The sequence below is a fragment of the Anopheles merus genome, chromosome 3L (assembly GCF_017562075.2).
Source record: "Anopheles merus strain MAF chromosome 3L, AmerM5.1, whole genome shotgun sequence".
Taxonomy (NCBI): Eukaryota; Metazoa; Arthropoda; class Insecta; order Diptera; family Culicidae; genus Anopheles; species Anopheles merus.
In genome coordinates, this window is record NC_054085.1 from 26,725,313 (window position 1) to 26,748,817 (window position 23,505).

A 23,505-nucleotide genomic window follows, 5' to 3' on the forward strand; every position below is an offset into this window, starting at 1 on the left:
ATGGTCGTCGCCGAACTGCGCGCGCGGGACCAACCGACTCACGGATGAGCTTTGGGCAGGTTAAATTGCTGTACTGAGTAATACCACTACTTCGAACACTAAACTAGACTAACTATTACGCCTAAATAGTCTCAAATCTATTTGAAGATAAGCAACGGTTTGTCTGAAACGTCAGGCATGTGTTTTTCTTTTATTTCCCTTCACCTTTTTAACATATGCTAATCGTTTTTATATTATTTTATTACATTTAGTTTGTTTGGACCTATATTTTGTGATTGATCTATATGATTTTCTGTTTTACTATTCACTGCTTTCGTGATTCTAAACCGTCCTTTTTTTTTTCTTCTACTTTCATCTCCTTCCCGTGCTATGCAGGCTTTAACGCGACCGAAACGAACGGCGCTAGCAGCAGTCTTCCGGTGCCGCTACGAACGACCACAAGCGTGCTGGCGACCGTTGTGACGATTTTACTCATCTTCACCACAACGCTCTTGTAGATGAGCTTGAAGCAGTACACCGACGTCGAGATCCGGAACCGCCGGCTGCACCTTAACTTCATACACAGCTAAGCAGGGCGGTTGGCTACCATCCATTAGATCGTGCTGCTACCATTCTGGCGCCCAGCCGGTCGGTTTTTGTTGTTCTGTTGTGTTCTATTTTATTACAGTCAAACGAAAGAAAAAAAACCAAGCCACAGAGGTAGGTTTACATCCGAGTACGTATGTGTGTCTGTGTGTATTTGTAAGTGTATGTGCGCGCAATTCGTCAACGTGATAGTCCAAACTCCAAAGCTGCTAAATGTGCGTGTAGGCTGGTAAGTTAGAACGATGGAACTATTAAAGTACCGAAGTGTGTCATACAACCCTCAGTCGTAGTTATTCGTTTAGTTTAATATGAGTGCAAGCTTTTAAACTTACTCGTTGCAACCAATGAATGTTCTAGGGAAAGCGATAGGTTACGCTTGTGTTGCAATGTCTCTATTTTTAAGTACAATCTCGATGGAAGAGTTTAAACCAGTTTGAAACTCGTTTCACAATATAAAGCTGTCAACTATGCAGATCAGTTCAAAGACCTAAGCAAACTAAGTTACCAACAAGCAGAGTCATCAACGTTTAACAAACACACAAAACTGAGAATGATTTGGGGAACCAAAATTAAAATTATCCAAAAAGTTGGAATCCATTTTTTTCGTCATTCATGTTTAGCAAACTTACTAAGAGGTTTAATAGTTTTTCCTGTTTCGAAATGGGAAAGTAGAGATGTTTTTAAATATTTTTTGTTCTATTTCAATTCTCAACACAAACAAAACGGTACTGATCAGGAATTAAACTAACGTTTATACATACACACAAACCAAACACCTACTTCAACGATGTCCCGTACTCCATTTTTCACTGCAGCCCTTTTAATATGGCAAAACACGATTGATAAGTTGTTAACAAATACGTAAAAAGGCAATTTTATGAATGGATTGCATAAATTTAGGCGCCAGACCATGAAGTTTGCTTGGGTTTCCATTGCCTCGTTGGTTTCCAACAGGAACCGCTGTTGCCTTGGTTCGTATTTGAAAGCATCTTATTTTTTCGATACTTAGAGCAATGTTTAACAGCTTTTGTACTATTTGGTTCATCATAAATCTTCTTCAAACTTTCAAACATCCGGATTGAACGCGTCGGTGTATGAAAATATACAGAGAGCGATAGAGAAAGAGAGATAGAGAGCGGAAAGAAAAGAAAAGCTGTAAAAAGTTCTTATGCATATGATCGAGTCGATATTTCAAGTAACAACAGAAAACAAAAAAACAAAAACTTAGATATTTAACTTGCTGTCGTCCACACAAAGAGGATGGCGTTTTCGGCACCGGTTCGATTGCAAATCGAACGACGAACAAACCGATAGGAAATTTAACTCTTAAGCAGCCGCAGCAAGAGGCAATCGAACGCGGAACTCAAACCATTGCACTGTAAAGATTAAGCCATTATCCTCAAAACACAACCCCCAAACCCCAAATCCCTACGAAAGAGATAAACGATAAGGAGAACATTACTGACAGACAGACACACACACACACAAACACAGCTATTTTATACAACCAATTGTGAATAGGGAGCTAAAGAGGGAACCTTGTGATTGTGTTTTTTGCAATACAATCACACGTGCGAAGTGCGTGTGCAATCGGTGTGCGAGTGAATGGAGAAACTTTGTGTGAATGGTGCATGCATGGAAAAATTTGATGCCTTATGAACACTTGAAGAAGAAGACGAAGAAGAAGGAGAAGAAGAAAAAACAATGTATGCATAAAAAAATAAAAAAGGGAAGCAGAAACCTAAGCAAGTAAACACAAACAACCAGTTCCGCACATACTGGCAGGGGGGAGTAAGTTGGGCAGATTTGAGCAAATGAAAACTACAGCACAACTCGTATAGTATAGATATACAATATATGTATATTGCAAATAGTGTTTTTTTTTTAAGAAATAAAACAAACCAAACGTACTTTTGATCACGTTTCGTCAAACGAAACTGTGGCAAGTAAAGATATGGGAAAGGCGAGAGTAAAGAAGCAGAGTTGGGAAACAATTTCACACTTCTATTGAAATGCACTGGTTTATTGAAGAGGATTTGAGGGGAAATGACAATTTAAGGGAGAAGAAAAAACAAACTACAGAAGGAAAACGGATACATTTAATCAGCAACCATCCCGAGCAGATTACCAAATCTTTCAACATACAGCATAGTTTGACCGTTCAACTGTGAACAGTGAAAAGCTATACTGCTAATAGAAAGGTAAAAAAGGAAAAAAAATCTAATAACTGTTCTACATCACGCTCCCCCTTTAAACTCGTAAAGGCGAGGAGAAGCAAAACACAACGTCAATGAAATAGAAAAGAAAAAAACTACACAGCCAATCTAACCAAACGCACAGAAAAAGCGTTTGCGAAATGAACGAAGCTTGTACGTCCAATGTATAGAAAAGAAAACTACAAGAAGAAGAAGAAGAAGAAGAAGAAGAAGAAGAAGAAGAAGAAGAAAATCTAGTAAGAAACAAGCGTATAACATGTCGGGTGTTGCTTTTACGGTTACGTCTAAATGAAGGCTATAGATTTGTTTTAGAAACAAAACGAATAGATTCATCATTTCAACAGCATAAACCAAAAACACTTTAAAAGCGGTAAGATGAAGAAAACAGTGTCAGTGTTAGTGTATGCTGGTGGAAGCTTGCATGGTTTAGTTTCTATATTTTGCTTCGTTTAGATACAAAAAGCGCGCTGAAACAAGCACAACTACCAGGAAAACAACTAAAATTTATTAAACTGTTGGCAAACGAAACAATGCAATGGCACATGGGAAGAAAAAAAAAGAAGAATTGTGTAGCTCAATTCGAACGCTCGTCAAAACAAAAAAAACAAGTTCTAAGAACAATTCAAAGAATAAAAGCTACGATAGCAGTCAACAAAGCGAAAGGAAACACCGGAAACGCGCAAAGAGCGAACCGAACCAAGCACAGGAATAAAAAAAAACACATTCGAACCAATCAATACCACCAATAAGCACACGGACCCGGACAGGAAAGCGTAACCGTGCGTAAAAGCAAAGAGACATAGTTGACTGGGCAAGCAAGCGGCAAATGTCTTTCCCACATTATTCTTCTTCAGCTCGCCAAGCAGGCCCATTAACATTGTTTCCTGTTTTTTAATGGAATGTTTTGTTTTATTTACATTTATACTTGTAACATTTATATAAAAAACTGCTGTAAAGTGAACAAACCCCAAAGCGAATCGACAAAGCGAATTGACAAACAATCGTGAGAAAATAAAAGAAAGAAAGGTCGTAATTATTGACTAAACGGCATTGTGTTTTGGAGTTTTTTCTTTGGTAAATGGATTAACGAAATGAGGAATTGAAAAATAAATTTTAATATATACTCTTTTGTGTCTTTGCTCCGCCCCTCAGGCTATGCAACAGGAGCGGTGCTGCAAAATGCCACTGTAAATCGCATAAAAAAATCTGACTGACACATTAACCATGTCAGCGTCATATATTCTCTTTTGATGATCAGATGAGATGTTCAAACAGTTGGTGCGACCATCATATGTTTGATGACATTTTGTGCAACCAACTCTTGGTCAGTTACTTGATCGCGACACTTTCTGTTGATGATCATCACGATAGTCATGGGAGATATGCGGTATGTACGAGTAACACCAACCAACAAAATGAGCATACTTTCTCGATCAAATGCGTCATCATTCTACCCAACAGACCATCAAAGCATACAAAACGCCAGGTATGTCGCAAGAATGTCATGATTATCATAGGGAGAAAATGTCATCGCCAAGTGAGTTAGCAGGATTCGGATGCTACAAAAAATGTCACCAAGCATGTGATTAGTCAACCAAATGTTTGAGTTCAACCCCTGATCATCACAGTTATCTACGTGAGCTGACAAAAAAATGTAAAACGGTGACTTTTTTTGAGAATAGGACATTTTGTTCATGCTTCAAATAATTGTCACTCCTTTTCCCCTACTTTTTTATATGAATAAGGAGAAATTCTCACGAAAACTTTAATCTTTTCTTCACTGGATGGTTGTTGTTCTACTGTACCAATGGTGTATTCAATGTAACGAAACGACAAATAATGCGAAAGAAAGCCCAAATATGACAGTAAAATATGAGTGGTACTTGTTTACAGGGTTTCCAGAGGAATTTTTTTAAAGCCATCGCAAGTTTTTTTTAATCATTCATATTTTTGATGAGATACCATGATTGATTTGATACATCAGTTATTCAAAAATTATTTGTTTCAAATAAAGAGAGAAACGTAACACTGACTAAACATATTCGAGAATAATTATTAAATCATTATGCATTGAAAGAAAAAAATAGGAATTATGTATAATTGTTGGTAGTGCCTTCATACGTCAAAATGTTAACATAAGGATACTCATAGTGTTATTAAATGTATAACAAAGGTAAGTAAATTTTTAAAAAATTAACTACTAAAACACAGCTAAAACTCTTTTGTAATAACAGGGTACATCTTTGGGTCAAAAAAATAAAAAAAGTTGTATTCATATCACTTTAATTTTATCAAACCATTCAGTTAGTTGCTAATACGATAGTTCAAATCTACACTTAAAATGATTGATGACAGCCCCCAACAAAATGATTATTAAAAGGTTTAACAACCCTTCATCGCCTATTCGATGCCTCACAAACACTAACAGGAGACAAAAACCACTTGTCCGTAACCGTAACCACTACGAAACACGAGGGGGGAGGGGAGCGACCCATAATAGCTTGCCCGCTGTAATCGAAACCCACCGCACAGCGACTTAATATCCGAAAATATACGGCTTAATTACTTGCCTTTCCTTAAGCTTGCTGCGAGAACAGATTCAAACCGCAACACTTATCCACCCGGTTGGCCGGAGAACGTATTTTCCTCTCCACAAAAAAAAACACACAAATGCACACACACACACACGCAAGCGTGTCAGCACCGAATTAAAGCTATTTCAGCAATCCTCCCGCGTCCCCGCACACATCCACCGTGCGAAAGCTCATTATGGTGCGAGAAGCAATTGGATCATTTTGCTTAATGATGGCAGAATACACCCTGGCTCCCTGTTTGCCGGCATAGTGCCGTGTGGGTAGGTTATTTCCTGTATTTTTTCTTACCCACTCTGTCCGTTCGCCTTGCTCGCTTTAGCCCATCCCAATGCTGCAGCCGAAATGTGGCCCTGTTCCTGTCTGTGTGTGTATTCCGCACGGTATGGTAACTATTCGCAAAGCTACCGCGACCCCGAATGTGGCTCTGATAAAAATTATCATCACTTGATTAAGTAATTACGTAGTAAAACTCCAATAAAGGGCGCTCGTAATGAATGCTGCCAGCGAGCGAGCGGGAGGCTGACATTTGGCACGGTGCGGGGTTTCCTCGTTTTCGGTGCCGCGTCCTGCTGAATGTGGTTTATGCATTTCGGTTATTCGCGGCCACCGAAAATGCTGTTTTATAATTACCGTGCGGATACCATATACACCATTCCATCACCGCACAGGCAGGGTGGTGTGTGTGTGTGTGTGTGTGTGCGCGCAGGGCTTTTGACATTTCACTCCGGGTGCTGGCTGGGTGCTGGTTCACTTTTTTTTAGGATAAAATGGAGCTCCGGTGCACAGGCATACAAGGAAATGGGAGTCATTGTGCCAGCACTTATGAGCGTAATGGCTGGCGTTCCGTTGGTTCGCGACGCTCAATGGGTTTTGTCTGCAATTTGAACATCATTTTCCATTATGAGGTAAGTATGGGCCTGGTTGTTGGGTCGTTTCATACGGTGTCATTTGGGGTCAGCGGTTTAAAGCGTCAGCCGGTTCAAAACAAAGCTCAAACATAAGTGAGCGCTTTTATAGCTGCGCTAGGTTACATTCACAAGCGGCTGCGGTTTCTGCAAATCACTCTTGTTGCCGCATATTCATCCCAATATTTATTATATTATTAAATTATTTAACAAAATTTAGATCTATTCAATGAAAAATTAAATTAAATTAAATATTAATTTAATTAATTAAATTAAATATTAAGTATAAATGTAATGAAGAATTATGATCAGTCACACAGAGCTTATCTCCATAAATTTTATGTTGTAAAACATTTTAAAACGCCATTTTTTCAATCGCATTTTTTGAAATTTGTAAAACCATGCCAACAACTTTTAAATCTTTTTTTCATTGATTTAATTTAATTCGAAAGTCATCGGAAACTGCGTCGTACGAGAAACGAATAGTTGTTTATTTACACGTTTTATAATACCGTATTGCTTCGAAATACGGACACTTAAGGCATTTTTGGTATATAATAATTTCTCATGAATTCATATTTAATTCGTCATACCCCACCATAATCCATTTCATCGAAGAAAAACCTTCTACAATTGAAAGAAAAATAAGATTAGTATTTAGGAATTCGTCAGAAAATATTAGACTCCAAAAACGTCTAATGTGTCCGTAATTCGAAGCAGTATGGTACATATGAAGCAACACAATAAAAACATGCCGAATGTCCGGAGTTTGAAGCTGTCCGTAACTTGAAGCATAACGGTATATCTATTCGGCCTTTACATGCTTATCCAATGTTTACAAACACGCTCTGGGCACAATCGTTGACCTTAAAAATCACAATCGAAGGAACGTCGGTTTGCTGATGTTCGCTAAACCAAACATATTTCGATGTGGACTTTTAGGTATTGAAGATGGATGATTCAGGCGATCGTGGATTCTTGAAGCGGTTTCCTTTACTGGGAGTGTTGAGCTTATTATATTCCTCAATATGGCCGGTTGAATCGTTCATACTTAATAAAAAAAAGGCTATCCTGACAGTCCGAACGAATCTGACCCGCCATTACCGGTGGAGGTTTTACTTATGTTCAACCAGAGTTATGGTTCCCTTTGTTTGGTTTTCGATGTATGCGTTTCATAGTATTTCAGATAAAATAGCTTCTCGTAACATTTGAAAGTAAAGCATTTGAACATTTAAAGTAAAAGCATGAAAAATACGAAACCAAACAGGAAGCAAATCATGGGGTACAGAGATATAACGTGTCTCAGATGGACTTTTTAATGTTTTAATTATGCCAATATCACATCTCATGTTCTATTTGCCTTATCGATTTAATCACTGTCTCTACCTATTTGCGTACATTATATTAAACCACTAAACAAACAGAGCCCACTTGTCGTCAAAAATATAACAGAAAAGATTTTAAAAGCGATCAAAATTACAACTTAGGACTATCGAACATAGCACTTCTTTTCGTTATTCTATTCCGCCTTCTAGAGTATGAAATATGCATTTATCATTTTTATTATTGTATTGTCTTCCTTAGATTGAAATCGTCTTGTGCTACAGGTGGGTTTGGTTTATCTTTAATTACCAAGAGATATAAAATGAACCAAGGAATGAACCCCAAAAGGAGCATTTGATTGTTTAGCGCCCCAGCAGCTTAACAGTGCTAGATTAAAATGAGCAAACACGCCAAACTACAACTTAAATAAACCCCTTTAACCAACAGCGTGGAATGGTGGAATGGCAGCAAAACGGAAAGAAAATCCCATCACATGTAAACACATTCAATCTCTCGCTTCATCCCAGCGACCGACGCGGTTGACCATCAGCTGCTTCGTTGGATAATGGTTTCATTTGCATTCGCTATTAAATAAAAACGAGCAAACGGTTACCCCATCCTTCGTCGCTTTGAATGGAACGAAGGGATTGCGTTTTTTCTTCATTTACCTTGTCCTGTTTGTATTCTTATTTAAATTCACACTCTTTATCTTTTTTTTTTGTAGCAAAGAGACTCGATTCATACCGTAATCCGCCCCATACTTACACACTTACACCAAAACTCAACCAAACATCTCTTTTTACGTCCAAATCTAACCACCAAACTGTCTAGCATTTAAACTGTCTTGTGGATTGTAAAAATAAACAGAAAAGGTCTTTTTTCGGTCATCCTGGTGGCATAGTTGCACAGTGCCGGTGGTAACAAAAAAGGGCGAATTTTCCTTTTATTGCGGAACGCGCGCGCGCTCCCGTGTACGACGACGACCAATGTCCCCCGAGTGACCAACCGCAATACCAGCATAAGCGGTTGTAATACACCAGTAGGGGAGTGCATGAGAGAGGGATTGGATACACACGGAAAGCGCCCAACACAACACTTGGCACGACTTTTGGCCCGGTTGGCGCGTCACGAATCACGAAATGGTCTCATATATTGTATGCATGATGAAGTGAGTTTGCGATTTCTTTTCCAAAAACAACCTCATTCGCTTCATACTGTTTCCATTTGCTTGGGCGGGTTGTCTGTCGTCCGTTCAGGCGCGTACAGGCGGAAATGGAGAAGCCCGGTCGCTCATGAAGACGCGAGCAATGGAGACGCCCGGTCAGGCACATGACACGTGGCAAAGTGGATGATGTTTTTTTTTTCATTTTTTTTTTTGTAATTTTCTAACCGATAGCGAAAGGTAGATTGCAAAACCGGGCTTGCAATGGACTGACAGCCTCGGGGTGGTGTGTTTGGGTGGAGAGAGAGAGAGAGACAGAGCAAGAGCTAAAAAATGTGCGACCCAAATCGCAAAATCCCAAAGCACAGCGAGCGGAACAGCAAAACGGCAAAGGCAAATGGGAAATATGCATAAAATGATCACCGCTCGGATGCAGATGAGCGAATCACGGTTAAGCTTTTACGTGGTGCAATCCCCCGGTACCGAGCGGCCATGGAAATGGAACACAAGCACACACACACACATATTAGCCTTCACGTTGCACACATCACGTAACGTGTTCATTACTTCTCAGCTCAGCTCATGTGCCACGTGATTCCGCGAAGGGGGAAAAAGGCAATGGCTAAGCTTCACTTTTTTTTTCACTTCCATTTCTTCATTCTGCTGACTCTCGGGGTTTCCATAATGCGAGCTGCATTTAGGAGATAAACGTGTTGGGTAAAGAGCGATTGCGCGGTTGCCGTTTTTTCTCCCATCTTGCCGTCCTTTGCACCAGGGAAATTCTGCAAAGTAAAGCGAAACAAGATTTACGTGTGAAAAATAAACACAATGCTCGTGACCCGCATGCATCCCACCCGACTGGTTGGAAGGATCATTATTTCTGCAGATGCTTTAGTGAAATTATTGCTAGGGATAAAAATTTTAAAGTGTGAAGAGAAAGAGACTGAAAAGTGTGGATAGTCGTTTCACCAAATGATGTGGCAAAGGAATATGTGTCCATATAGAACACTCATTGTTCATATTAACCTATACGTCATTGGCATCATCGAGAGTCAAAATATGATATTACCAATAATAACTCCAACTAAATTTGCAATCAATTTCATTTAGCAAATCGCATATTGCCAGTTATAATAATAGTAATAAACCTTTAATTCACGTTTATTGACTGTTTCGAAACGAGATTTTATTAATCGTTTATTTTATTAATGAATCTTATACAGTAAGTAAAAACAAGTTGTTTTTATTTAATGGAGTACACATAGTTAAATAAATATATTCTGAAGGCATATCATGCATATCAGCCAGTTCACAATGTTATTCTGCATTAAATCACGACATTTATCCTGAAGGTAATTAAATCAATGGTTCGTTGAAGCTATACTCTTGAAAATGTATTTTACAAGTTTTTTTCATTTGAAAATCCAATGTAATTTTTTTTAAGTTCCTCTTAGAGACTTATTGTCAACTTAATTATCTATTCAACATGGTCTAATTAAAAAAAAAAATCTTAAATGCAAAAAAAACAGTAAGTCACTTCCAAAAATATTGTGGCAAAATCGCGATAATGTCTAGTAAATGTGTGTAGTCAATTACACATTAATTTAAATACTGTTCCTTAATTACATTAATTTTAATTAACACATTAATTTGTTACTGTTCGTTAATTAAAATAAATTTAAAACTAAAACAATAGCATACAAAAGTTAGGTGAATTTTGCAAAAATAATTTGGATTCAAACACATTTCCGAAATTCAGGCAAAATTCAAATGGTATTGTTTTTCGCAGTTAATCATATCATTAATAGTTTTAATACTGTTAAAAACCATAACAAGCAGAGACGATTCTGACAGTTGTGCAATCGAAGAATATAAATTTGTTATTAAATTTATAGCATTTTTTATAGCAACTGGTATACCCTGTAAAGTCATTTCAACAGAGAAGAACTAAAAACAAATCTAAAAATAATAAACATATAATAATAAACAACCTCTGTCAAAAAAACTATCAAACACCAGGGTTCAGGAATCTATTTCCTGAAAATTTATCTTTGGGTTGCTGCCTTTGGGCGGTAGTTCATGTTTTTTTAGTTCAAGTTTTTGAAGACCTATTTTGGTGTGAACTTTATTTTATACAACCATACTTTATTTTAATTACAAATAAAGTTTGTATCGTGCAGTTTCTCGCTTTTTTTTTGTACTATGTAAGAAAAGTTCCAAATTCCAAACAAGAGTCAGAAACGTTGAATGTGCAGAGGCAGCATAGGAACTTGTTGATAGTGCCCAACACCACTGACATGAAGCGAACAGATTGAAAATGTATATCATTCCTAACATCCAATTAGACATCAAACACGATCCAACAACAAGTCCACATCATAATTGTGAAAAAGAAATACAATCTCTTCAATCTCTGCACATTCAAACCAATTCAAACCATTCCATTAATTGAATACTCATCGAGCGTGATGCACGGATGTCATTAAAAATCGTGCTCGATTGCGATGCAAACCCCAGCAATTTTCCAGCAGTACATACCAATCCAATCAAAGACGCTCCTAATGAAGCGTTAAGCAACATCGCTCTCAAACAGAAATCCTCAAAAGATATGACTCTTCAACTCAATCCTCCCCGGACGGGACACAAACACCTCGCCCAGTGCGGGGTAAAACTTTCGATTGCAAAAATGTCATTAAAACGGAGCCACCCACCGAACCGGAGGCAAGCTGGATAGCATCTTTTAATTGCGCACAATTACAATGCCACTGGCACAAACGGGACGCAGCGGAACGCGCTGCTGCCACTGTTCGACTGCACGGAGGTTCCCAAAACTTTGGCAATTGGATTTTAAACTCCATCAGACGCGCGCGCGCCCTCACTGCCGATCTTGGTCCTGCCCCACCGACGGTGTAACGGAGGACGGGTGCCTGTTACGGCGTGAATCAGAAGTGGCCATTAAATCTGTCTTCCGCTCGTTTGGGCGCACGCGAACGGGAAGAAATATTCAACAATTTCATTCTGCTACAGTTTTCCGCCCGTTTTCCCCGGAACCTGCTGCCGCACCTAGACACTTTGAAGACACTATCAATTTCGACCGTGCGACTTGTGTGCTCGGTGACGGTCTCGCTGAGCGATATCGCTTGAGTGCTTCTTGCAGCACCCAGCATGCCAGCCAAACTCATTTCAGCTGCCCATTACAGGGCACCATTACACAGCGGTCTTGTCCCTTTTTGCGTGCACTCCTGGCCATGAATGGTGCGGGTGAAAGAAAGAGATCAACTGTGCTCAAGCTCACGGTACCCGGTGGCCAATGGGCGATAAATTTTCGAATGGGTTTAATGATTTTCATTCCATTAATCCCACCACTGTCGCTCGTTACACACGGTACGTTCGAGGTTGTGTCACGAGCGGCACCAGTTTGTTGAAAGGTTTTCCCCAGAAAGACCCCAAAGGACGGGATGGGAAGGCTTACAGCAATCACACGAGCACACAAGAACACAAGATCGAACCCGACGAACAGCTACGATGGTATGTGATTACAACACCGCGCTGATATTTTACCTTGCCTTTCTCTTCCGGGGTTGCCATTGTTCGATTCAAACATATCCATGCCGTTCAACAGCAGCTAGGAACAATTCATTTCACAATTCTTTTCGCTCATTTCGCTTCTTGTGTTAAGATTAAGCTTGTCCATGCACTTCTTTTTTGCTTCATTCGCACATGGTATTTCTTTTTACTTTCCAACTTTTTTTTCCCTTAACTCCAACTGAACACTAATTCAGTAAAGATGCTCTTTTCCTTAATCTTCACTCAGCACATCGCGGAAATAGCTCCCGTGTTGTGCCGGAAATGTGCCGGAAGCCGGAAAAATATCGTTCACGTGGCAAGGCCGAGGACCGTTTGCCCCATTTGCTCGTGCGAGATTAGTGCTACCGGTGTCTGCCATGCGATCGGAATTCAGTTAAAACTGACGTGCTCAAACAACTCCTGCAAGAATGTTACGCTTCTTTCCAACTGCTTCTGTCCCAGAGACGCTTTACGTGGCGTTGAAACGCACGGAGAAAAAGTTCATTAAAACGATGCCTTCTTCCCACGGAGCGGAATCTTCGTTCGATGTGCAAACTCTCTGCTTGTTGTTTTCCCTTTTCCCTTTTCGATTCGTCTGCCCGTGTCGGAGCGTGTCGTAGTTTTATGTTGAGCAGGTTAAAATGGGAAGCATTCATTTCGATTGTTTTACTTAAGGTTCTTAAAACTGAATTTTGCGCATTTGGACGATTTTTAAATAATCAGAAAAAATGAGTAAAAATAGCACTGGATTGAAAAATGCCTGCAGATTGCATAGTTTTAGGCGTTGATGTGTCGCCTTTTAAAAGAACATGTCAATGGACGCCTAAAGGTATGCAATTATCTTTCAGTGTTCTTTTCTCAATGGAATTAATACAAAATATTGTAACGACAAGGTAGTAACATCATCTCAATAATCTAAATTTAAAAAAGATTTTGTAATTCAAACACGAATATTTGCATTTTATTGTATATGCTTTATTCTATGCAAAACGATACAAAGATAGTTTTTCCGTTGTGGTACCCAGCAAAACTGGAAAAGGATTGATTATTAATTATTTTAAGTATTTCATATTTTGAGGCAACTGTTTTTAATTAGCCGATTTGTAACTGAGTTGCAGTATTTTTGCTACAAACAGCTGCCTAAGACGGAAAACTTACACAAAACTGCCACGATAATTAATCATGCTTCACGCTCACCACTCACAATCGCTCAAAAGTGATGTGGAAATTCTCAAGCGAAACTATTTTAAAAAAAAATATTCCAAGAAGCATATTCTACCTTCAAACATGTGCTCCGAAAAACTAAGTTAGCAAAAATCTGCTTCCCCACACATGCACGCGCCGCACGAAAGGTGTGGAGAAAAAATGTTCCTCAGGTACTTATCACGCGTTCGTGTCTTCTCCCTACTCACTCCATTCGCTGTTTTGCCAAGAATCTCCGCCCGTCTTGTGCAGACAAACTTCAGCAAACCTGGCATCAAGTTTCCGAGATGTATCATACGTTCGTACACGCCACACTGTCTTCAGAAATATTTAAATTAGGAAAGTTGCTGCCCGCAGCACAAAAAAAAACGAAACCCGAGCGAACTCCATCTCCAGCCGTCCGGCAAACACGAAGCGCCGCGCAAAAGTACCTATGTCGCCCAAGCGAGCGCATACCTTCCATGGCGAGAAAACTGCAAACGTAAGCAATGTGGAAGTGCCACGCAGCAGCAGAAAAATTACCACCGGAAGCGGAACACTCTCGCTCTGTGTGAATTAATCCCAACGCGCGACGGCTCACGGCCTGCCCGGGGTATGTTGAGCCCTTTGGAGTGTAGGAGCGCTGCAGCCCACAAAGGCAGTGGGGAAAAATCCCTCCTTCAGATTCAACGGTTAGGAAACGGGGGCTTTGCTTCGGTACGGATCCATCATACCACGCAATGCTTCCAGCAGTCCTACCCAACGTCATTAACATTCCTGCACGCATGGGACCGGTTCCGGGAAGACGGCAGACATACGCCACCTTACCGAGCAACGAATGCAAATGCCCATCGGGATTTACGATGAATTGTTCTGCAAATTTATTCATCACTTCGCGTTCGCCAGTGCCAATCGTTTGTACCGCCGGTTTGCTTTGATGTCGATGGTATTTTGTCGTTCCGTACCGTTTCTTTGTGCTATAAAATCGACGTTGGAAGCTAGAACAGAGCTTATATTAAACACAGTTTAGATAATCAATAGTGCAAAAGCGTTAACATGTCGATCGAATGGTTTTATTATAATTGTTGATGATTCTTCGCAATAATTACATTTAAACTGTTAACATACTTTCGTTAAAGCGTAGAAGAATTGTGATCTATTCGTGTAGCGCCTGAAGATATGCAATTTAACTATTGCAGTTTGTACTTACACATACCTTCGTTAAATCATAGCAGGATTGTGATCTATTTGTGTAGCGCCTAAATGTATGCAATTTTACTTTTGTGAGAGTATCTCGCACAAAAAATCGTTCGATCGTTCGTTTGCACTCGATCCGCAATTGATATTTTCATAGAATTGTTCAATATGCATGCAGTACCTAAAATAATGCAATTACATTGTAACAGAGCTTAAATTAAATACAGTTTCGATCATCAATAGCGCAAAAACTCTATACGCTATTTAACACATTTACTATCAGTACTTTATTAAGGTAAAATATGCAGCACAAAAGTCCAGTAGAACCGGCGGGCATTGTAAATCGTTCAATTAAGGCACGTTAAAGCCAATGCGTTTATTGTCTACCGACCTTTCATCATTATTATGACATCATGAGCATGCAAAGCTCGTGTAAATGCTCTGCAATGAAAATCAATTCAACAACATTTCATTATCCCACGCCTCTCTTTCTCTTTCTCTCACTCTCTCTCTCTATCTCTCTCTCTCTCTCTCTCCCTCTCTCTCTGTCTCTTTCTCTCCCTTCTATTCAATCATCTATCAAAGCGCTAGCGTTCTGAAAGACGCCCTAATTTGAGGCGCGCCTGCCTATTTACCGGCATTAATCAACCGACCAGCCAGCAAAGGGTCAGCAACCACCAAGGCAGCATATTGCCAATTTATGCAACATTGTAATTATTTATTACATTTTGTCACTTGATTGCAATTTAACACACACCCACCGCAGCAGCGCGTGTGTGTTCGCTGCGAGCATGTGTACGTACCCTTCTGCCTTGCGCGTAATGAGCGGGTTTCTACTTTCAAATCGTGCTTTATGGTGTTGTGTAATTTTACACCGCACACGAAAAGCGCCCCCGTGCATGGGCAGGCACCATGTACCGGTCGCAGCGCGGCTTGCTGCGGTGCTTGGGCGAAAAATATTAAATAACATTCGACTTTGGCACATTTCACTGCACAGCGAAACAATGCCAACCGCCGCGCACCTTCACCTTCCACAGCACAACGAAAAATGCGGAGCGCACGAAGCCCAACAGCATGCAGGGAGCAAATTAGAAATAATGCTTTGCTTTCGATGAACTTTTCCCTTTCCCGGCGCCCCTTGGTGCCAGGCGGGAAAGCTTCAACCGCGCAAACTGGCGTCAGTTTGCATGCCAAACGTGGCCTGTATTTCGGGCTGCATCCATAAACGCCGTAATGCTGGCACGGGGTGGGTGCGTGTGTAGCTAAATAAAAACAAAAAGTCCCAGAGCTAAATGATAAACACCGGCTGAATTGGAGATGCGTGTTGCACACAATCATGCAAAATTTCGACTGACAGCCATGTTAAACCAGTGTCCATTGGAGAGGAAGATGGAGGCAGGCGGCGAGCGATTTACAAAATGCTTTTAATGTATTCCCGGGTTTTGCTGCCAACTCGGTGGCCACAGCTCAGCGACCACCGAATAGGTGGCGCTGTAAAACAGGGAATCATTTAGGACCCGATCCCGCTCGGTTTAACGAACGCACGCACGCACGCACGCGGGCACAAATTATCCAGTTTAGGGCACGAAATTAAGGGCAACTTCCGGTGCGATGGGAATGCCGGGGCCGCCTGCATTCATTGAAATTCTGCATGTCATTTCCATACAAATTCCCAGCCACCCTCGTGTGCATCCGTCGCAGGGAGTGCCTGCGAAATTACTCATCAGCCGATGCCACCGGCTCGTCCCTCCCGCTTTGGTTCAGCGATTTTCCACGGCCAGTCGTCTGGTTTTTTCTTCTTTCTTTTTTTTTTTTATTTATACTCCTGCCTGTCTCATCGCTTCAGCACACTAAGCGGTGTGGGTAGGCATTAGCCTACCGATCCGGAGCTTAAATCATGGTCACCGTTTAAACCACGGAGCGAACGGGGCGCGAATCTTATAATCGGTTTAAAGGTAACCTCCACTTTCGCATCCGTATGCACGGTCCGGGAAAGGGAGAAAAACGGGTGTATAATTGTACCCGGATCCCTGATTGTGTGGTAGCGGTTCCCGTTGTACCCCCCCCCCCCCCCCCTAAAATTGGTATATTCCAAAGTTGCTGAGCTTTAAAACGGCTGGCAAAAGGACACGCGGCCAGTTACGGCATAGTGCTCTGCGGCTGTGCTTCCGACGACCAACGACGACGGAAACTACCGAGCGGAAGGGAAGCACTGGTGGCACCGGTTGCGGGAACGGGGAGGAAATAAATGGCATACAGCTCGAACTACTAAACTGAACATAATTCTCCACTAAAGGGCACGTAAATTACATTCGTTCGGAATGCATTCGCGCTTTACCGGTGAACATCGGAAACGAGCCGACGTACACCATTGCGGGAGTGAGGTGGGGGATAAAGGAGAAGCGGAAATACGGTAGCATTCCAGCCGGTTGCCCTCATTGCCAGCTTTCAAGCGCACAAACAACATGTAACTGGACAACCAACTGTCTGCTCCCCAGCGCCCAGCCAACCCCCAGGCCCGTGTCGGTTTGAGGTTAGGTTTCGTAGCGCAGACGATCACAGCCACGGTTCGCTTGCTCCGTCCGGAAGAATGCACCTGCATATGCACATATTTATATGTTTTATAATCATCCTACAAGCTTCGCCTGCCCCGTTGAGACTCGCTCTACCTTATTCTTGTCTTACGATGGAGCAAGATTTTCTGATCACTGCCCAGAGTAACGGGGGGGGGGGAGAGCGAATGAACACTGTGTAAATTCTGCTTCTTTCACCCTCCGAAAGCTTCTAAAATCCGGAGATCTAGCATCGGCGAACACCATCTTTCACCAACCAAAGACACGACCCTCGCAAGACGGGTACAGGTTTTGCAGTATTAATAATATTTACCAAATTCCGGTTGGGAAATGGTTGGGAAAATCCCGCTCCGACATAATATGGCGTAAGGCGAAACTTTCACCATTGGCTGCGGCACACAATGCTCATTCACATTCGTTTCTGTGTGCTTTTCCCTGATGGTCGATGGTCGCACGAACAAAGGGACATTCTGGACCAGGACTATTTAGTGTTTCTGTTGGTGTTGGTGTCTTACCAAAAAGCACTACCTTCGATTGCAAGGTAGTGGTGCCGATGGGTTCAAAAGTTACCCTCAAATTTATCATAATTGCACAACTTTCTTCTACGACTTCCATTTCAAGCGCCTAAATGTATGCAAAATATTATTTACAGAGGTTTTTAGTTGTAAATGCAAACTTTGCTACTGTTTGCATACCTTAAAGCGCAAGCTTCAAGCAACTCAATAAATCGTCGAGAAACATTGTATACTTTTAGGCGCTAAGATGGTTGCTGATTTAATCCAAAACAATCACATACATTTAGGCGAGGTAGATAGCAATTTTTTGAGTCCTGATTAACATTAACTTTTTAGTAAATTTCTGTATTCTTTTTCTCAAAGGATTTAGAGCCTACGGGATACTTTCATCCCTCATTATTACAAAAAAGTATATCAAAATCGAATATAAATTAGTTGTCTGTACACTTCACCACTCTTACACACCGAGTCCAAGATACTTTTCTAATCATCTCCTACAATCTTCCTTCTACTTGTTTATAATATCACCTGGTGAAAAGATAAAATGTTGTTATCTAGCCGCTTACCTGTAGCAAAATCGCAAGCCTAGCATCCTGAGCAAAGGATGTTGGGGCCCAACCTAATTCGAACCACCTTTTCCCACTGGGCGCTACGGTAGCACTTCAGCCCAAGATCTTAACCTATCCAGATGTTTCGCTAATAATTTCAACCGGGATGGTTATCTCCCGCTGAAAGGAATTTCAAACAGGTGAACGCAATGCTGCTACTGCTTCTGTTTAAAATGTTCCCATCCCTATCCCGTGCACCCGTCAACCGCTCCGTTACGGTGGAGCGAGTGGGGAACGATTATTATCAAGGTGTAAACAAGCTGTCTTACGATTGGCTGCCCGGCGACCGCACGGGGACAGTGTTTCATCTTCGCGCGCGCAATGGGCTAGATTGGCACGGCCGATTGCGTTACTTCCGCTATTAGAGCACCGGGGTTCCAGGCGATGCCATCATTTATGATTTATAGCGTACGAGCGCGTACTACGGACCGTTGCCGTGCCGGGCCTGAGCCGGCATCGAACGGGTAAGCTCTATCGAGAACACGGGCCACCCATCCGCCACCGGGTTTGCGCGTTAACGTGCATCTCGCCCTTTGAAAGTGTAATTAAATTTTAATCTTAAACAACGTTCGATGGCTTAGCAAATGTGTTAAGTGAAGCTTGGCCATCCGCTTTTGAAGCAGATGTGCCCACCCTGTTCCGCCTTCACCTGCATCCACGGCCAGATTCAGTAAGTCATCAAAAAGCAATATAGCGAATCGGGAAGCGGAAAGCTTACCCGATTTGATGTAAATCCATTTCATCCGCCTTAAGATCAATGTACACACACACACACATCGTTGAAGTATCGTCGAACGGTCGCCACAGGTCAAAATAGGGACTGCGTCCGTCCTCCCGTAAAGGGAGAAACGAGCGAGCGCGTATAATTAGTGTCATTTGGAGAAGGATTTGTCCGTAAGCTGCTTCACGAGGGCCAAAATTCCAAAATTGGTCAGCTTTGACAAAATAAAGTGCTGACTTTAGTCATTGTGAAGAGTTTTTTTGAGCAAATATAGTAATGATGTGGAGCGCACCCATGACTCCGATCCGACTCCGACTATTGTTAGTCCAATTCCGACTCCGGCAAAATGGAACCACTAAATCCGCCCGGAGTCGGAGTCGTCCGGAGTCGTTCAGAGTCGTTCGGGGTCGTCCGGAATCGTTCGGAGTCACCCGGAGTCGGAGTCACCCGGAGTCGGAGTCGTTCGGAGTAGTAATGGAAAAAAGAAGTTTTTGTCGGAATCGATTTCTGCCTGCTCCGCAGTTTTCTGGAATCGATTCCGGATAGTTGATTCGAAATCAGTTTTCGGAATCAGTCCCGGACTCGGCTCTGGAATCGGTTCCGGAATCGAAATTAGCTCTCGAGTCAGAATTGGCTCCTAAATTAGAATCGGCTTCCAAACGGAATCAGTTTCGGCATCGCCATAAAAATAGGCGCATGGGTCCAATCATACTACGTATCGATAACAACAAAGTTGTAAAAGATCCATTCTCATGGAGATTTTCGGACTTATTTCGCTTCTGAAACTTCCTTTTTCAATTCAAGAACTAATTCACATTCCGGAGCTAATTCTAATTCTGGAGTCAATTATGATTCCGTTATCGGAGCAAATTGTGATTCCTAGGTCAATTCCGATTCCGGAGCCGATTCTGATCGCGGATACGTAGTCAACTCCAGAATCGGCTCCGGAATCGACTCTGGAATTGACTCCGGAATCGGAATCGCTTCCAGCATCGAAATCGGCCCCGGAATTAATTTCGAACACAGAATCGGAATCGGTAGGTCCGATTCCGAGCTCCCACCACTAGTTCGGAGTCGTCTGGAGTCGTCCGGAGTCGCCCGGAGTCGTCCGGAGTCGTTCGGAGTCGTTTGGAGTCGTCCAGAGTCGTCCAGAGTCGTAAGAAATCGCAGTTGGTTGGAATCAACAGGAGCCGTGTGGTTTAATGTGCTTGTGATCAGACATTTCCTTTCGTTGTGTTTTTTGTCTTTCACTTTGCGCGGGCACTTCCTATGCAAGCCGACCTCGACCAACTCCAGATGATTCCTTTTATTTTTTGTTTTTTTTTTCAATTTATTTTTTCTAAGCGCTTTTTCAAAATATTTAGTTTTTAGTATTTTCATCACAATATTTCAATTCAATGGGATCCTCGGCAACAATCGCTGAGGAGTTACCATGAAGGAGAAGATTACAATGGAAAAGTAATAATTATATATGCTCAATTTCAATCCTTCGTTTTGACTTTCAAATGAATTTTCATTGAAAAAAATAAAGCTATAAATAAAATTAAATAGCTCATTTATTCTTTACCCACTACAAATAAAACCTACCGGCCAACAAACGCGCGCGTGTATAATTTTCAGTAATTAACATTGCCTTTTATCCTGCCATTGTGTGTCCCATTCAATACGACACACCTTTCATTGAATTGTTTTTAGTTTTACACATTGTAAATTACCGTACCCTACTTCTAGCGTACACTTAATACGCTAATTCGCTCCCTAAACACAGTAGTTAACTCGCCTGTTCCGCTGCGCACTGTAATTAGCTTTAAATGCACATGCAGCGTTGTACCGCTGTGGAGCAAATTAAATCTCACTTTAGCGTTCATTAAAAACAAATTAAGCTTAAAAAGCGCGTGCAACTGTGGTTAGAACACAGAGCAAACCCGTACCACAAAACAGACACGTCACACTAGAGTGACACTTTGGTAGAGTGGAAAGTGAGCCGTGGAGCAAAAAAAAAAAAAAACAAGTATCACCCTCGAACTAATACTCTGTCGCTCTGCTCTTTTCTGCCCACCTGCATCATGATCTGTCGGTGAAGCGGATCTCTGGTAGCTTTATTTCACTCGCCACGCATCGCAGCAGCATAATGAGCTAATTAAATTTGTAAATTAAATTTAATTTCAGCTACAACTCAAAGTTAATGAAAACTAATCACTTGTTTGTTCACCCGGGGGGGGGGGGGGATTGTGGCTTTACGGTCACGGGATGGTTCATCAATTGATCTACCTCCTGCATTACCTCACCGCCGCTCAGCCCGCACGTTCCGCCGCACTTGACTGACCGCCGTGAAATTGTCATCGCGGAAACAAAAAGAGATTACCACGCCACGTTTGTCCCTGCAGAGCTTGCCTTCCTGTACAATGCTATCCTCAACACCCTGCACACACCCACCCGACCGAGGCCGAGACACATTTGACAAATGGAATCGAAAAAGCGTAATAAGTACCAGAAAACCGACACTGATTAATTAATTGATTGATTATAACTGTTGCACTGATATGATTGCCGATATTTATTGCCCCCGATGTCCGGGATCGGGGTCCCGACTTCACCAACGCACTCCTACCCAGGCGAAGGCAGTATCGGGGTGCATCATACAGTTTGGAAAATTGTGGAAGGTGGCTTTTGTGACGCGTCGTTGCTGCACTGCCCCCCAAGCGCAAAACGGTCAGAATTAATGATAACGATAAATTTAACGTCCCCTTAACGTCCCCTTATCGCGCAATGGGATGGAGGGGGGGGGGGGAAGGGCTGCAACAAATGAGCTCGCGTCACGCATGCAGCCTTGCGCGCCACCGTTGCAGGCCCAATCTGTGTACGGTTTTACGGTTCAACGGGCAGGCTCGGAGGCTTTGTGTAAGTTTTTAATTTATTTTATCCACCGGAGCCGAGCTTTTAATCTCCGATCGAGTGATAGCTGGTGGTTGAGTTTTGGGTTCGCTTGGTGCTGTGAGCGTGGGTAGGGATGTATGTACTGTGCACGGTGGCTCTTTTGCAGCCGAACTCTCAAGGGATAGAAAATTATTCACTCATCGGTGATTGAATATTCAATTATAAAGGTAACACTTGGCTGTTGGTGGCGCGGCCTTGTAAATCATTCATGGAAAAATAATTAACTTTTTTGTTCCGGTCTCAGCCCGAACACCCCGTGGGATGATTATTGGGCATCAATTGCTGTAATTATTAGCTTGGAATGGTTTACAACTGTATGTGCGGTTTAACGGCATTGTATTCCAATAATTTACCGTCCAGTGCTTGGAAGTGATAAAATAAACAAGGCCGAGTTAATATAACATAGAGAATTCCGCATGAACTGCCAGAATTCCAAAAATTTGGAACTAAGCAATGTTCCTAGAAGGCGCGCAGATTTTTTCGGTGGAAAAATGCTCTTAGAAAGAAACACCAAACTATACAGAACACAAGATTCAATGCTGTAAACTATACGAATACATTGTCAACACTAGCTTTGCTCGCTGGAATTAATGTTGACTATTATGGCAATCCGAAAACCACCGTTGAATTCGCTACTGCATACTGTGAGAATAGTTAAACACTTTTTACTTAAACGGCCTGAATTTTAGTTGAACGCTCTATAGTTCGGTTCCAAAACAAAAAAGATAAACAGTTCAATAAAATCATCTGCGATTGTTTGGAGATTCCGATTTACAAAAATCCTAGGTCAATAAATTACTGCAAGAGTCCGTCCAGTGTACTTGACAAATCTTCATTCAACGGTTTATGAGTCCAAAGTTTCATACACAGTCATCACTAACCACAGATCTATATCTGTCAATCTCCATAAAAATCTCCTACATTATAGCTTCCAAGATCAGTCAAAAAAGAGCAGCAGTTGCATCTAAAAATGTCAAGGCCAGTTGAACAATGTTTTAATGGAAAAACGTCCCACCAAAAAACGCACATATGTAAAGTTGGCAGGCAATCGCAGTTGAATCAGAGAATTCAGACTATATATGTCTTCTAGGTTCTATTTTGGGTTGCAACCACCAAAATGTTTACATCTCATATCAAACCTATCCTATCATCTGACCTATCCGGTGAAAACCTATCATCTGACTTCCGAGGCTTACTGGACAGTTGCTTAGACCACTTATTGGTAATCTTTTACGGCGCGTCGATGATGATACTATTTAGCTATATTTCCAAAAAAAAAACATTGGACCGATATCTTTAAAAACCTCGTAAAACCATGCATAAATGTAAAAATAAGCCATGAAACTACCACTGAAAGTTGAACCGTCTCTATTGCTTAGCAAAATGACCACGTAGTATCCCAATATTGACAATGTGGTGC

At 41.6% G+C, this 23,505-nt stretch overlaps 1 protein-coding gene across 10 annotated transcripts in view; it reads left to right on the plus strand.

Moving 5' to 3' along the window:
* Positions 1 to 3,350, plus strand: part of LOC121598823 — a 128,153-nt gene extending 124,803 nt beyond the window's left edge. For all 10 annotated transcript variants that reach the window (XM_041926121.1, XM_041926120.1, XM_041926127.1 and 7 more), the window contains one exon: positions 376 to 3,350. In XM_041926121.1, coding sequence (XP_041782055.1) covers positions 376 to 497 — 122 coding nt within the window. In that variant the 3' untranslated portion in view covers positions 498 to 3,350. The remainder of the gene's footprint in view (positions 1 to 375) is intronic.
* Positions 3,351 to 23,505: the final 20,155 nt, after the last annotated feature.